The sequence below is a fragment of the Perognathus longimembris genome, chromosome 3, assembly GCF_023159225.1.
Source record: "Perognathus longimembris pacificus isolate PPM17 chromosome 3, ASM2315922v1, whole genome shotgun sequence".
NCBI lineage: Eukaryota > Metazoa > Chordata > Mammalia > Rodentia > Heteromyidae > Perognathus > Perognathus longimembris.
The window spans coordinates 3389720-3406500 of NC_063163.1; the positions used below are offsets into that span (position 1 = coordinate 3389720).

At 46.3% G+C, this 16781-nt stretch overlaps 1 protein-coding gene across 1 annotated transcript in view; it reads left to right on the top strand.

Moving 5' to 3' along the window:
• Positions 1–16781, top strand: part of Efnb2 (ephrin B2) — a 42121-nt gene that overhangs the window by 17319 nt on the left and 8021 nt on the right. The window contains exon 2 of the mRNA XM_048341105.1: positions 6075–6358. Within this exon, the coding sequence (XP_048197062.1) occupies positions 6075–6358 (284 nt within the window). The remainder of the gene's footprint in view (positions 1–6074; positions 6359–16781) is intronic.

Consider the following 16781-nt stretch of genomic DNA (forward strand, 5'->3'; position numbering starts at 1 on the left):
CCTGTCTGTATCTTTTTGTTCTCATCTCTTTGTTCGGTGTCAGCTTGATATTTGTCCATTCACGTGGGGCCGTGTTGACTTGCCCTTGTCCGAGTGCCTCTGGAGTGTCCTTCAACCATCGGGTGTATTGACTTGCACTGGGAGGACCACCAGGGGGTCCCTTCTTGGTCTTCTTTTCAGACTGTGTCAACACCAGTGGCCTCTCGGCAATCGGGGTCTTCTTCTGAGTCGGTCCAGGTGTTTTGGCCACTTGAAGCAACAACGTGTGGAGCCCCGGGATGTCTGTGCTGGGGAGTCTGGGGTGGGGGGGGTCTGGTCAAGGAGGAGAGGCACTGGGACAGCGGTGTTTTCCCTGATGGAGAGGGGCCCGGAGCGCGATGGGGGATGGGCTGCCCAGCTGTCCCTCGGGATCTCGTGTCCACGCTCCTCCCGGGAGTTCATGTCGCCTTGGGACACGTTTGGAAAGAACCGGGTTGCTTGCTGCCCCGGTTCGGCCCCAGACACCCAAGACTGTCAGCAGAAGCACCTAGACTTGGCATCACCACTCACAGCGGGCAGTTCGGCCCGGGAAAGTTGCCCGTGGAGGCCTCCGTCAGGCAGGCTGCTAGGTTCCTCTTTCTGAGCACGGTGACAGTGTTTCAATCCAACCTGGGGTTCACATGGGGGGGGGGGTGGAGTTTGCTCTGTGCCTTATTCATTCAGCCACATTCTAGTCCTTAACATTAAGGAATATCATGTCGCATGATGGCAATAAACGTTTTTACAATCAGGAATATGAAGTTGAAAATGTCCGAATTTAAGTGGTTAGAGATCTAATTTAGATTACTAAATATTAATGTCTGATTTAGATTATTAAAGTTATCCAGGGTGTTGCTTGTGGAAATATTAGACTCTAGCGTGGCAAAGGACTCTTTGAAACTTGAGCTCAGTTTGATAGGTAATCCCAAACGAAAAATGGATCCCAGGATCAAATAAGTTTGCTTCCTGCCTGCAGGTCTTGAAAAACTCTACTACATCGGGGTTCGCCTTTTTCTTTCTGCGTTCCATTGTCTGTGTATCTGGTTCAGAAGCATGGCGTCCACCATTGTCTTGCCTGGGGAATGATTTCACTGGGAAAAACCGGAGGAGTTCCCTTTTTCTGCTGAGCACTCCTCACTCCTCCCCAAGTAGGGTCCCCCCAAGTAGGAAAGCATGCTGAGCTCAGGAAGCTCTGATGGTGGGACCCCAGGTGTACTGTGCCCTTATGGGAAGATCGCAGGGCACAGGGGTGACTTGGAAAAGGCCCCCACCCCACCCCAAAGGGGCAGAGACCTTAGCCCCATTCTCATTCCCTCACCTACCTGGGTGATACCCTTGGTGTCTTGGTCTTTTGTGTGAGATTAACAGTTAGCAGACTGTGAGATGGCACCCCTTTTATTGCAGGGTTAACATGAACTCCCTTCTGTGTATAGCTGGGTTGTAACAATGGGGCTTTTCCACTGTGCTATTTTGGTTTAAAAGATAAAATCCTATCTCAACATAATAAAACAACAAATGCATATTGGACAGCTACCATGAATAATCAGATAATGATTTAAAATTAGCCAGTTATCCTCACCCATATATATACATACATATATATGTATATATATATTTGCCACATTTGAAAGTCAGTTCATGATGAATGTATTCTTGACTATCACAGTATATCCAAGACAGAGATGTGACGTGTGTTCAACAGCTTACTACACACAATTCTAGGCCTTGGATATTAGGTTTCTAAACAATCTCCAAATAATGAAGTTCAAATACAAACACACACACACACACACACACACACACACACACACCCACCCCTTCAAATATGGAACTGACTCAACCATAATCTTTAGGATTCATTATGTGCTCTTTAAAAAAAAATGGTACAAAGAATGACCTCATTTGCTGTTGATGCATATTCTGCTCTGAGTACATACTGTCTCAAGTTAGTCTGTCACACTGCATGTGAAACACAACTCCCGGTGGTTAGCTTGTTCCTCCCGCACCTTTGAGTTCTTGGCCTCCTGGCACAAAAGGCACAGATTCCAGATGGCTGGATGAAGAGAGGGAGGGAGAGCTGACCCACGGATCCACGGAGCTAGCTTCGGACTGTGAAGCCAGTGCGGTGGGAGACTGCGCTGTGCTGGGAAAGGGGTTTTGCTGTCATGTTCTCGGGGCGCCAGCAGCCTCACCTGGCCTGCGAGCGGGGTATGGACGGTGCTCCAGTGGAGACAGACCACGGGACGGGAGGTGCGTGTGGGCCCCGTGAGAGCATCAGCTACCAACAAGAGCTCAGAGTCTATCTGTGAGGGTCTTTTTTGCCAGTCCTGGGCCTTGGGACTCAGGGCCTGAGCACTGTCCCTGGCTTCTTTTTTGCTCAAGGCTAGCACTCTGCCACCTGAGCCACAGCGCCACTTCTGGCCGTTTTCCATATATGTGGTGCTGGGGAATCGAACCGAGAGCTTCATGTGTAGGAGGCAAACACTCTTGCCACTAGGCCATATTCCCAGCCCCTATCTGTGAGGTTCTTATCATCAGTCACTCTAGTGCCAACTGCTTCCCTCATCTAACTAGGGAGGGGCTGTGGATGGCCGAGTATACTTCCAGATTCTTCCCGAGTTAGAGGATCAACAGCTGTGCCTACTGAGGTCCTATGGAAGGCGGGTCCCACTCTCTCGTGTTCTCCTTTCACCTGAAGCGGTGTGTCGGATCCCACCTGTGACCTGCTATACGTACAGCTGGTGACACTCAATTTGGCTTGTTGTGTGTGAATGTTAGTTTCCATTCTATTCCGTGTTCTTTCTTTTTAAAACAAACGCGTATCTCTTGAGCCACGATCATCACGCCATCCCTTGGGTTCTCTGTATTGAATCCAACACGCTTTGGGGAGCTGCCTTCCTCATGGGAGCTAGACCGGAGATTCCTGACGACCCGGGCCATCTTCCTTCCGGTCACTCGCAACACCAGAGCCCAAGGAAGTGGCCCGGGCCGCCGCACCTGCCTCACCCCTGCTTGCTGCCCTGTGGCTTAGCCAAGCTGGCCACTGCTGCTGTCTGAACACGGAACAGTTCTCGGAGACCGGGGTGGTTCTCAGCTCAGCTGACTCTTGTCTGTGGAGAAGCCACGATCTCAGCCACCGAAAGGACTGGTGCGCCTGTCCCTTCTACATGCACACGAAGCGGGGACTCCACTTCTACAATGACTTCTTTGTGTGGATTCCAAGGAAGATGTGAATTTTTTTATTCCCCCCCAAAGGAACTCTTGAAGTAATGTGTGTGTTGTTTTTTTTTTTGGTTTTTATTTGAGGGCCAAAAAGCACATTCTTCTCTCACATTTTGGTCACAGTGTATTCTAAAAGATGAGTTGGAATTTCTGGGTTCCCATGTGAGATTCCCTCCCTGCCTGCTTCTATTCTGACCAGCCGTCCGTCCCCCGGGTCCCCACGCTTGCCCATCACCGGCCCTAACAAGCCTTCGCCAAGCGGGAATGCACACCCTGACTTCAAGGAAGGATGGTTCCTATGCCAACCACCTTGAGAGGCTTGCTAGGGTGTGGTGTATCCTTCGGAAAGCACTGTCTAAAAGGCAAGGTCCTGGGAGCCAGGGGGGCCCAGCAGGTGCCGTGGATTCGTGACCTCCCTTGCTCAGCACCCGCGGGAGCCGTGACCTGCTGCACACCTGGCGCGAGAGCAGTAGGCCTCTGGGATGACTTGTCTGGGCGGGCGGACACCTGCAGAGGAGGCCTTCCTCAGGAGCATTTGCAATGAAGCAAGCGCTTAGGGTGTCGGATCGCAGGTGGGATGGGAGGAGGAGTCCGCAGAGCTGTTGCAGGCGCTCGGTGTGGGCAGGAGCTATCCCCCCGGATGGAGGGACCAGAGGATGGATGATGGTGCGCTTGGCTTTAGGAAGATCTCCGAGGCCTGCAAAACCCTCAGGGAAGTTGGCAGAGGAAATTGGTTGGCCTGACCCCACAGCCAGAGGCAGGGGGTGGTGAGAGTTGTACATTAGGCAAACTCGGAGGAACCCTCGTGGCCAGCTGTGGAAATTGCTGATTTAGGATAGAAAATGTTTGGGGCGGAGTGAGACATCCCAGACAGGAGCGGGCCCTGGGTTTGGCAAGCAGTGGAACATTTCTTAAGAACCTCAAGGATAGCAATGGGAAGTGCAAAGTGGCAAGAAGGTTGAACATTTTAGTGCTGGTGGGATTTCATTTGTACCCCGCTACCAGGCAGGCTCCCTGTGGTTATGAACCCACAGAGCACCTCGGAATCCTGGGGGAAGAGGGAGGGACTAACATTGAAAGGCCTTATCTGTAATCATTCTCATTCAGTCATTCACTAGAGACTGTGGAGTTTTAGCCACAAAGAAGAGAAACCTGGAGAGAAGTCATTGGTATGCGGGGGGGGGGGGGGGGGCGGGGGGGGTTAGCCTTTGGCCCAGGGCTGGACTGCGGAAATGCAAGAAAGGTTACGGGGAGACTCTCTCTCACTCTCCATCTCCTTTTGTCAGATGTTCTAGAGAATTCTTCAGTGCATACATGGATGTTTAAACCTCGTTGTTGGGAAAATAACTCATTTTGAGTTCTGCTCCCAGGAAGGTTTTTAATCCTAGGTGACTCCTGTTTACCACTTTTTTTGGAATGGCATGTCATCCTATTGCAGTGGCGATTTTTTTTTTTTAAACGGGATGGAGACCAATTCTGTCTTTGGGGTTGTCTAGTAACACGTTCCTAAGAAGATGGCTTGATGAAAACAAACATTTACAGTACATCCTGCCATAGACTATATATATTTTTTAAATGATGAATCTACAACTACATTGGGTTTTGTGCTTCTTCATCTGCGTAACCACTTTTCAGGAAATTTTCAGAAGTTAAATGCCATTGATTAGCATTAATTATGTTACCCCCGTGCAGAGTTGAAACTTGGGGTGCCCTCCGTCCTTGCTTTATCTCCATTACTGTATCCCAGCTCCCTGGTCGTCCTGGCTGGTGGGCTTCCTTGGCTAAATACAGCTTGGAATGGAGGGATTCAGAGGCAAGACTTTGTTCCTTCTTAGGCTTTAATATTTTAATGAGCCCGCCGTCTTGGCTGCTTTCTAGACCTGGGATTTCTGAGGGTGTTGTTAGCATTAACACTGGGAGAAGGATGTTCATTAGGAAGTTCTTGTTTCAGTTTTGCAGAGGAAAACCTTTCAGCAAGCATGGCTAGCAAGAAAGAAGAGGAAGGAGGGAAGCTTTGAGCTATAAGCATTCAGGGGACAGTGTATCAATAGTCTTAGTTCTAAAGACTTGCTGCTATGAATTAATTGGAGCAAATACATCTCAAGCGTTTGGGGGGGGGCGGTGAGATTTGTGGAGCAGAGATGGAAGTTGTTGTCCTTGCGGGGGGTGGGGGGGACTCTGGTCTGCAGCTGAATCAATACTGTGGACTAATTATTTCTAGTTATCTTTTATGGGTTCGTGAGACATTTCTTTTGTTCAGTGTAATAAAAAAAAACCCATTGTTTGATCAGCGACTGACTAATTATGATAAGTAATTTGAAGCAGTCCTGATGAAACTTGTCTGTTAATTAACATCAACAGCAAAAGGAAAGTAACAGAACAACAGTGTTAGTGCCTGCCGTGTTCCCTGGAATCGATGAAATCCTCTTTATGGCATGCTCCATAAACCAGCGCTGCCAATGGTTGAGAAGTAAACAGGTGGGAAGGTCTGACTCACCTGTCAAGGTGGAGGAGAGCGGACTGTAAAGTTACACAAAGAGTGCTGGGATCTTACCCAGCAGCAGGTGGCAGCCATGTCTGCAGGCCATCTGATCCTGGTGCTCAGAGAAGGGGGAGGCCAGACCACTGCTTGGCCTGGTTTGGGTTTGTTGCTTGTTAAGTCTTAATTCCTAAGTTCATTGGTCCCGTGATTATCTCCGCAAAGAGGTTTTGGTAAATACAGTGGCCGATGGAAAAGAGAAAAGTTGTGGTGTGAGATGATTGGCTTTTGGATAACTCTCATTGCGGATGTTAAAAGTTTTATCAACTCACTGGATTTTCTTTTGTGCTTCTAGATTTCTACCTGGACAAGGACTGGTACTCTACCCACAGATAGGAGACAAATTGGATATTATTTGCCCCAAAGTGGACTCTAAAACTGTTGGCCAGTATGAATATTACAAAGTTTATATGGTTGATAAAGACCAAGCAGACAGATGCACTGTTAAGAAGGAAAACACCCCCCTGCTGAACTGTGCCAGACCAGACCAGGATGTGAAATTCACCATCAAGTTTCAAGAATTCAGCCCAAACCTCTGGGGTCTAGAATTTCAGAAGAACAAAGATTACTACATCATATGTAAGTACCATTCTGTTCCTTGGTTTTGTAGCAATTAGAGTAAGCTAACTAGGTTTGTATCAATTCTTGTCTCCTTAAAATTATCGTGATAAAGTTATTTTCAAGAACACTTTAATGGGATATGAACAAAGGGGAAAAACTCGTAGGGTTCTTACAGTATGGAAATAAATGGTTATTTGGATATATACTCAGTGTCTCTGCAAAGAAAAACCATTGACAGGTAAATCTGCGCAATGCCGTTTCTCTTCATCTGTTCATCCATTCACTCTGTCATTTAGAGTTTGTTTTGTGGCCAGGGACTGAGCATCAGGGCTAGGGGATCGAGCAGTGAGGCACGTGGCACAATACACTTTGCTCCTAAAGGTTTTCATCCTGACAGATGGAGCTTACCTTGGGAGGCGAGGCGTTACAGACGAAGCCCCTTCTACGTAGTCCTGTTCAATCCAGATTTAGAAGTTTGGGACAGATGTTGCCCTATGTCTATAGATGCCTTTGGGTCTTACCTGAAGTGCAAGCAAGATGAGAGGGGGTCCAGCTTTGTGTATGCACGTCCTAACCATGCCTACTGGGTGCACATCACCTGTGGTGGCCCGGCCAGAATTGTTCTCAACTGGGTTTTGTTATAGCAACGTCTTGGAAACCAAAGTAGCTGTTGGCGTGATTCAAGCAGTCAGATAGATCTCGTATGTTCATTTTTTGTTTTAAAGATGTACTCTTTCCTAGGGTTGCGTTCTCCACTTCCTTGCATAGACTTTATCATGAGGGACCAGCCCGCCCTTAGTGGGGCTTCTCCATCACTAAACTTCCCAGTAACTCAGTAAACACTTACCCTGTGCTCCATAATATGTATTTCTACCACGTTAGTAATTAAAACAAAGGTCGTAGACATGCAATTATCTTGTCTGAGGCTGTGAAATGCCACAGAGACAGGGAACATATTTTTAAAGCTAACTTGATACAGAGAGAGTAAGCTATCCAAGAACAACGAAGGAAAGGAAAAAGTGGCACATTAAGTATTTAATGGAATGATGATCATAAAATGAAAACAAGCATTCTGAGATGAAACAAAGCAGATGGGAGGGTGAAGTATAAAAAAACAATAAGGGAAGCCCTAAAACTGCGAAGAACTTACAAGGTAACATGAGCGGAAATGTTAACCTTAGGATAGCCTAACAGTATCTCCTAAAGACGCTTTCAGTGGAAGCTCATGGCTAGTCCAGCATTGCAGGGAATTAGAACTCAGCTGTGACAGATTTATTGTGAAGGCTACTGCCCCTGTACAGTCACACACCATCCCTGAACTCATGTCCACAGACTCCTCTCCCGCACGGAGATCCTCACAGAGCCAGCAGACCCGACCAGTCTTCCTCCTACTTCAGAGGCTGACCTCATAAAGCCGGCCTTGTAAATCCTAAAAGAAAAATCCGTAATTTCTTTTTTTTTTTTTTTGGTCAGTCCTGGGCCTTGGACTCAGGGCCTGAGCACTGTCCCTGGCTTCTTCCCGCTCAAGGCTAGCACTCTGCCGCTTGAGCCACAGCGCCGCTTCTGGCCGTTTTCTGTATATGTGGTGCTGGGGAATCGAACCTAGGGCCTCGTGTATCCGAGGCAGGCACTCTTGCCACTAGGCTATATCCCCAGCCCCAAAATCCGTAATTTCTAAAACTCCACTGAGCATAAGTGCATTTCCCTAAAGACTGAAAGTCAAACCTTTCATCTGAAATAAAATTCAGGAAGAGCAAATACATACATCAGTGACTTACTGACAGTGCTTTGCTCAGTGCGGAGAGCCTTTAATCACTACTTCCTATCATTCGTGAGAGAACTGTGCTTGCGAGTAGAGTAGGATTTAAAATTATCATACTGATCTACAGAATGATGACGTCCTGTATCTCCTGTGCAAACAGTAGGCCGCATTAACAGGTTCATTGTTGGTAGGGAGGCTGTTCTGGGCCTCCAAAACTCTCCTTGGAGAGTCCCTACTTACAGTGCGGAAATGTGGGGTGACCTGGGAAGAAGGAATGTTAATTAGAGCGGTAAGCCCTGCACTTGAGAGGGTGAGGCAAGAGGATTACAAAGTCTGGACTAGCTTGGGCTACATGGTAAGATCTTGTCCCAAAAAATAATATATAGTCTTAAAATATAGTGTTTCCATTTTGAAACAGTGAGACACTGTTCAAATGGTACCTGTTGAGCGTCTACCCAGGTCTAGACATGGCCTAGGACCTAGAACTTTACTGAAGCCCAGTGACCGCTGCATAGAGTTGAAAGGCTTCCCTGTGCAGGGCAGAGAGGACACTAAAGACACATCGGAAGTGGTACAAGCCAGTTTCTCACCTGCCCTACAGCAGAGCTCATTGAGATGTAGGTTTCCTTTGAAAGGAAATGAGAAGGGAACAGGGAAAAAAAAATGTAAATGCATTTAAAAATTAATGTTGACTTTGCGTGGCTTTTCCAAGCATCCCAAAGTACCCAAACAAGGGATTATTTTATTTTTGTTTTTGTGGTTTGTGGCACTTGAACTCAGGGCCTGGGCACACCGTCCCTGAGCCCTCTTTGTGCTCAAGGCAAGCACTCTACACTTGAGCCACAGTGCTACTTGCGGTTTTTGAGTGGTTTGTTGGAGATAAGAGGCTCTCTCACAGGGACTTGTCTGCCTGGGCTGGCTTTGAACCATGATCCTTAGATCTTAGCATCCTGAGTAGCTAGGATTGCAAGTATGAGCCACCAGCTACAAGGGATTTTTAAAAGTCACTTTTCCCTGTTAACTAAATACGTGAGCACGGGCACACTCCACCCCGTGCATTTCAGAAGGAGAGACAAGTATTTGAAGGCAGTAATTTTTATATCAGAACATTCATAACATAGTGCCTAGGTGGCATGATGGGAAATACTCCGATCAGCAGGCTGAGTGTTAACAGTTCAAAGCATTGATTGTTGAGGCAGTACGTAATATGGGTATTTCCGTTTCCAGGGAGTAGACTACGTGTGTTGCACACTTAAGTTTGGGGTTTTTGTTGTGCTTGTATTGCCAGGGACTGTGGCTTGAACTCATGGCCTCCTACTCTCGATTGGCTATTTCTACTTTAAGGCTAGTGCTCTACCACTGGGGCCGCACCTCCGCTCCCAGCTTTGAAGAGCCTTTGGGTCTTTTTTTTTTCCCTCTGGCTGGCTTCGAGCCATGATCCTCAGATCTCAGCCTTGTGAGGAGCTCGGATCACAGGCTAGGATTACAGGAAGAGTTGTTAGGAGTATTGCTTGACTCTCACCCCCATGGGGAGAGTCTACGTAGAGGATACTTTCCCCCGCCACCCCACTTCGCCTTTGTGGATGGTCCACGTGCCTGGCTCCGGTGGTGGGCAGTGCCCCAGATGATCAGTGTTGTGGAGAATTAGGCCAGGAGCCCAGAGTCCTCTTGGTCTCATTGCTGCTGCTGCTGCCCAGCTTAATGAGAAAGTCACTTTAATTTCCTCCTCTAGAAAATACTTCCATCGTTGATGTTCCTCAGACTAATGATGTAGCTCTCCTCTGGGTCCGAGCCATGTTCTGGTTGGCCCTCTTGCTGGGTGCTTCTTCTTAGAGCAGACAGGATCTGCTCTGCATTCTGCACAGCTTTCTACTTCCCTTGTAGATGCCCTCTTTCAGATACACTCATCACAGTTTGGGGCTTAATATAAATAGTAATACTTAATTGGAGCTGTATTTTTTTAAGCCTCCTGCATACCTAGTGAATCCCCTTAAGAAATGACATGACAAAATGATATACACCCTCATTAATTCTCCTCGTAGATGATGATTTGCTTTGACATGTGGCACAATGATATATAGGGGGCTTCTTCGTGTTTGGAATTGACTTTTTCCCAGTGACCTATTTCAGTAATTAGCCTTGGGCTTAATTTGCATAATAAAATCTCCTAATCATTAAGTGATCCAAAGATGGGAAGGTTACGACTATTTGGCCCGATCTTTATTACATGCACATCCTTAATTGCCTTAAAAATGGTAGTCTTTATTTCATCTAACCTGTAGTTATTTTTATCTCATGTCTTGAAGATCGTTGAACAGTTTCTAGAATAGCCATATGCTCTGATGTCACAAGGCTTTGAAAGGAGCTAGTGAGACCGGCTGACATCTGCAGTGGTCTCTGTGGCACTGTCCGGGCTGGGTTTATCATCTCACCTCGAAGGTGAGAAGTTGGAGCTGAAGGAGTCAGCACACCCATGCGGCGTACGGCCTTGGTTTCAGCCCCCTGACGAATGTGCTGTGGCCTCTTATCCAACCTGAGCCCGAGACCTTCCCCAGCCCACAGAGAGCAAGTATGGAAGCCTGGGAGGATGAGAAGTCGGTGTCACGGTGGCGACAGCAGAGCTGTATGTGGGAAAAGCCTACCTAGGGCACCTTCCAATTGAGTTTTGTGTAGATTTGGTATTACTTCACCCTAAATCCGTGGCCAAGTATCGGCTGGGTTGTGGCATAGCTGAAGATTCATCATTTCTCAAGACTTCTTGACTAAAAATTTGGGGACACACACACACACACACACACACACACACACACTGAGGTATTCACAATGTCCCTCTGGAGGTGTAATTACAATGTGCAGTCTGCCTTCTTGAACCTTCAGTCTAGAGGAGCCAGCATACAATAGGCACCTCATTGCTGTGGTTACCCCGTGCATTATTTATTTATTTATTGACAACATCATGTGAAACTGGAAGGTTCCGTAGGTAGCTCTGCTGTTTGTTTTTTTCAAAATCACGAAATAAAAATACTTTTACTAAAGTAATGAAGTAATTTACTGAAGGAACCAAAATAGAACAATTGAGGTTATTCCTTATTTTGGTTGGGCGGCATATGTATATATTTTTTCTTCTTTCCTGTTTTTAATTTACTTATTTCTGTGCGGTAGGTATGCCAAGCTGTAATAACATAGTGTGTTCTACAAATTCTTTCCCTAGGAGAGTGAGTCTAGAAGCTTTCAACTCATCTTTGACACACACAGAGACATAGGTGCGCATATGTGTGTATGTTCTGGCCTCAGGGCTCGAACTCCAGGCCTGCTCAGGGCGAGTGTTCTACCACTTGACCACTTCTGGCCTTTTGGTAGTTTTTTGGAGATAAGAGTCTCCTAGACTTTCCTGCCTAGGCTGTCTTCAAACTGCAGTCCTCAGATCTCAGCCTCCTGAGTAGCTGGGATTATAGATGGGAGCCACCATCGCCGGGCTTTGTAGGTGGCTTTTAAGATTGCATGTCATCCATGAAGTTTTATGTACTTTACTGATGAATTATTTCTGTGTGATAAATGTCAGTGCCACAATCCCTAGTTAAATAGATACACTCCAATGACATGGCAACATCACACCTTCATCTCTCCTGACTTGGGGCAAGGATTTACGCCTGATACCTTGCGCATCATTTCTGACCTCAAGCATTTTGGCACACTTTTTTTTTCTCCCTTTGCATTGTTTTTGGAATGGAATGATCATCAGAATTTTGCCAAATACTATGCAGATGTCTACTAATAGGATAGTACACATAGCATCCTCAGAGAGTGACATCACACCGCTTAGAGATACAGTAAGATAGGACCTGTGAGCTCAGGTCTACCGCCCAGGACCCTCTCCTGAGGCTCAATTCCCAAGAAACTCAACGTATAATTACACCTCCGTCTCTTCCTCTGAGAAATGGGGCTAATGATAACCCTTGCTCACAGGGTGGAGGTGAGTCTGCTTGGTGAGATACTTTACGTGCTTGTTTCTGTGTCTGACACCGACCTAGGACAGGCTTGTTTTAGAGTAGAAGTTGAAGGCTGAAGGCCAGCTGGGGCTGTACGGGAGCTGGAGAATCCTTCATTTGATATCTGTCCATAAAATGAAGCTGCAGAGGGTTTGACAAGTTTCGGAAACATAAGGTCATCTTCGAGTGTCATTGAAGTTCTTTTGTCCATGGCTTCCTTTATCAAGAAGCAAGCCTTTGCATGCTGCCTAATCTTTGCTGGCTGGCACTATGTCAGATTGAGAAGAAACATACTATGGCTCACACTTTCCATCCGTTGCCTCTCAGTGCTCTTCTCCGTTCCTCCCCTAGGAACACAGGAAAGGGCTGCATTTTTATTGACAATTTGATCAGCAACCTCATGCAGTATAAAACGTTCTTCAGGGGAACAAATATGTCAGCGTCACCTTATCTCTCTTCACTACTTACGCTTTAGGAATAGCAGTGCAGTTTTGCGTCACTGGGGTATGTCTGGGGTCTGACGGAGTCATGACCACTGAGATGTTTGTCCGAGTCACTCACGGGATGGATAGGCGAGGCTATTGTGTGAATGGAGGCGTTATTTGCATTTGGTGGCATCAACGAGGCCTCGGTGATGGCTTACCTGGCCGACTCAGTCCTGCAGGAAACATTCCTGGTGTCCACGAGATCATGAAAAGGTGACTGTGAGTCCCACAGTGGGTTAGCATCATTGGGGTCTAAGAGAGGAAGACCAAGAGCCATGTGTCCAAAAGAGATGGAAGAACAGATGAGAAATGAAGGACGTTTCTCTAGGGGGGAAAAAGTTATTTAGGAGTTGCTCAGAATAAAGTTGCCTTTATTCATAAAATGCGTCTTAATATCCCTAGCCCCGTATTTTTAGCTTCTCAGAGGTTCACATCGATTTATAAATAATTGAACTATTCTGGAGACCTAGTACAAGCATAAAAGAGGACAATTTTCTTTCTTAACAGCTTTTAAATATTCATCATGAAGATAAAAAATTTAAAACAAAGTGAAACACTTATAAAAACAGCCAAGAAGCCTAGACAGACATAAAAAATCAGATTGCTTTGAGAAGACCGGTTTATATAGCTCCTAAGAGTGACATGTTTGTTCCTAAAATTCTGAAATCTCAGTCTGGGCATTTTGGTCACATAGGGAAGTGTTGTGGCCTTCACAAGTTTTCATCTCACTTTGAAGACCAGAAACACCAATGATAGAGCTGGTGTTATTGCAGTACAAAAACTAAGAAAACCCTACAGGGTAAGCTGGCTTCAGGGACCTATACCCCCAGTACCAGCTTACACAGGAGACAGAGACAGAAGAATCACTTGAGTTCCCAAAGTTAACACTAGCCTGGCAGCAGAGCAAAGCCTGCAGCATAGTTAGAAATGGGAGTTATACTAACAATTTGATAGATATTCTGAATTTCCTTGTTCTTTCCAGAACTATTAATTCCATTTCTCCAATAACTGTAATATCTGTGTTTTGTAACATAAGCAACAGAAATTCGTTACGAGTCAAATTATTCAAATAAAAGTCTGTCAGACATACAAGCAGCACAATAAGAGACCAGATTTTCTTAGGCAGGTGCAAGTGCTACTGTTCTGCTGGATGGTTGAACGGAGGGCTTGATGGGATCAGTTTATCATCGGATAGGAGCGTAATTAATCCTGTTAGGGAGGTACCCGGGCTGTGTTTTGTTAAAAAGACGGCTCTGGTGGCTTTTTTGCATTAGTTGAAGTAGCCCAGGTTTGTCATTCCCAGTGTTAAACCAGAAGCCGAAGGTTTCCTCTCATGAAGCGAAACGTGTGGGAAATCACCCCGGACTCTGAGAGCACAGAGCATGCAACCCGTGCATAGAACGAGGCGCGCGGGTCAGCCGAACGTGGACAGGCCCGCTTTAATTGAGATCGCTACTGGCCTCTTCAGGGTCAAAGCAAAGAACATCACGTCCGTCCGAACGGTCGCGCGTGAGAGGGACACGTTTCCTCGTCTGCACTCGTATTCCCACCCGTCGGCAGACGTTACCCTAGTCATCGTACGATTTCCACTTCAGGGCTGCTGGTCTTGAGCCGGCCGGGGTCATTAATATCATTGCGTGGGATGAGTGACAGGTGAAGAAGCCAGTGTGCACGCACACTGCCCAGGAACCTGGTCCTCTGAGCCCTCAGGAGCTCTGCAGAGAGGGATCCCAGCTGTGAACAACTGGAGAGGGAGATGGACTTCCTCACACACGGCTGCCCTGTGGCCCGGAGCGTTTTACTTAGGTGTCATCGCCGATTTTTGGCCTGTCCTGGGCCTTGGACTCAGGGCCTGAGCACTGTCCCTGGCTTCTTCCCGCTCAAGGCTAGCACTCTGCCACCTGAGCCACAGCGCCCCTTCTGGCCGTTTTCCATATGTGTGGTGCTGGGGAATTGAACCTAGGGCTTCATGTGTAGGAGGCAAGCACTCTTGCCACTAGGCCATATTCCCAGCCCCAATCACCGAATTTTTTGTCCAGCAAGTTTGAATTCTGAGAATCTGGATGCAAACAGAGACAATAGGGAATTCTGTTTTATTTTTAGAACTATGACTTCATTCTTTTTTTTTTAAATGTGTTTAGTCATTGCTATTGAAATAGTCATCTGACGACTTGTTTTTAAACACGATTCCCCTTTTTTTAGTATCTTGTAGCCTATATCAAGGTGGACTGCCCTACATAAAGTTCATTATTGTTTTAGTGTCGATGGAAAGGCTCTCCCTATATGATCGTTGAATAACAGTGACAGTGAGAAAACCCCCTCAGTGTGTATGAGAAGGAAAGCTTTCTTTTAAAAAAAAAATGGAACCATGTTAGATTTTCTTTTTAACTAATGAGAAATTCTACCTGCATAAATCATTGTAACTTTAGCAATAAAACTCTGAGACCTAGAAAGCAATACATTTCCCTTCTACAGATTTCATTAAAAGGCAAGACACCAAGTTGTTGCAAGCAATATTTGGAAAGTAAACCACTCCATAAATAACCTCATGCGCCTAAGCCCTTCTCAAACAAAAAACAAGGACCAGGACGGCTTTAGTCCAGCAAGGTTTGGGCTCTCGCAACGAAGTGTCAGAGTACTGGATTGAGACTGGAGGGTGGCAGGTTGAGAATCTGTGATCTGGGGAGTTGAAAGCCCAAATGCTCTGAAAACTAACTGCCAGCAATGGCAACTCCGATCCATTGTTCTAGACTTTCGAACAACTCCAAAGTCTTGAGACTCTCCTGGTCCCAAGCATTTCAAGCAGGATTTGCTCTCTTTATAAACACATCCGTGCCTACATGCACAAAAGGCCCTCCTACTTCCACACACACCAAGGAAACACACAAAGGGAAAGAGAAAGGGAGGGAGGGAAGGAGACAGAGAAGGTGTCTGCCTTACTCCCAGTATGTGTGCAGTCACTTCAGGGCTGTATAGTCAAATGACCATCCTCACGGGTTGCCGAAAGTGTCGTCTTTGTGTCGTGCTTAATGGCTAAAAGCATTTGCGGGTGAGCTGTGATAGAGTTTAGGCAGCACGCATGTGATTTACGACTCTCTGGCCCCCTGCCCCCTGCCCAGGTAGTGTCCTTAGGTCCTGTCTCTTTCCTCCCAGGTAGCAGTGGACAAGTAACCAATGTCATTACAATCTGTCCATGTATAAATGAGTTTCACAGTCATTATACTTGTGTGTGCCAGTCCAGGGGCTTGAAACTCAGAACCCGGCCACTGTTCCTGGACTCCTTTGCTCAAGGCTAGTGCTCTACTATTTGAGTCAAAGCTCTACTTCTGGCTTTTTCTTTCTTTGTTTTCTTTTGGGTGCTTAATTGGATATGAGTCTCACAGACTTTCCTGGCTGGGCTGGCTTTTAACCACAATCCTCAGATCTCAGCCTCCTGAGTAGCCGGGATTATAGGTGTGAGCCACTGGGGCCTAGTGTCATTGCATTTTTAAAAACTGTTGATTGACTAGGCTATTATTGTTCACAAAGAACATTCAAAACTGAGGAAGTAAACCATTTTCCCCCAAGAACTATTGTTGTACTTGTTATGTGGCCTCTTCTGTCATTTCTTAATGCCTAATGGAGAAAACAATTCATTGTATTGTGTAGAAATCACGGAAACTATGCCAGCTGCTACCTTTTTATTCCTGATGCTTAAGGCATTTCAAAACAGTCAACAGGCCTAATGATTCACGCCTGTAGTCCCAGCTACTTGGAGGCGGAGATCAGAAGTATGGTGGTGTTAGGCCAGCCCTGGCAACAAAGTACATCTATAGTAATGTGGTGTTAATTCAGGTGATTCTTCCTATCAGACTGCAGCAGTGTTTGTTTGGGTGAGAAATGCACACATCCTGTCCACAGATGGTTTGTATAGTGTTTTCGTTGTAAACAGTTTCCTACTTGCATCAAGGAGCAGAAGGGCCTCTTTTGATAGGTTAAATTTGGTGATATTTTTCTTTGTATTGTTCTTTCTTCAAGAAAGATGGCATTAAGAGAATTTGTTACATTTTTGCTGTAAGATCAGACAAATTTGAAAGTGGGGTTTGCAGTGCTGAGACTTGATGATAGCACCAAACCTGACAACAAACCTTTCACAAAGTCATGTTTTGTTTTGTTTTTATGCCAGTCCTGGGTCTTGGACTCAGGGCCTGAGCACTGTCCCTGGC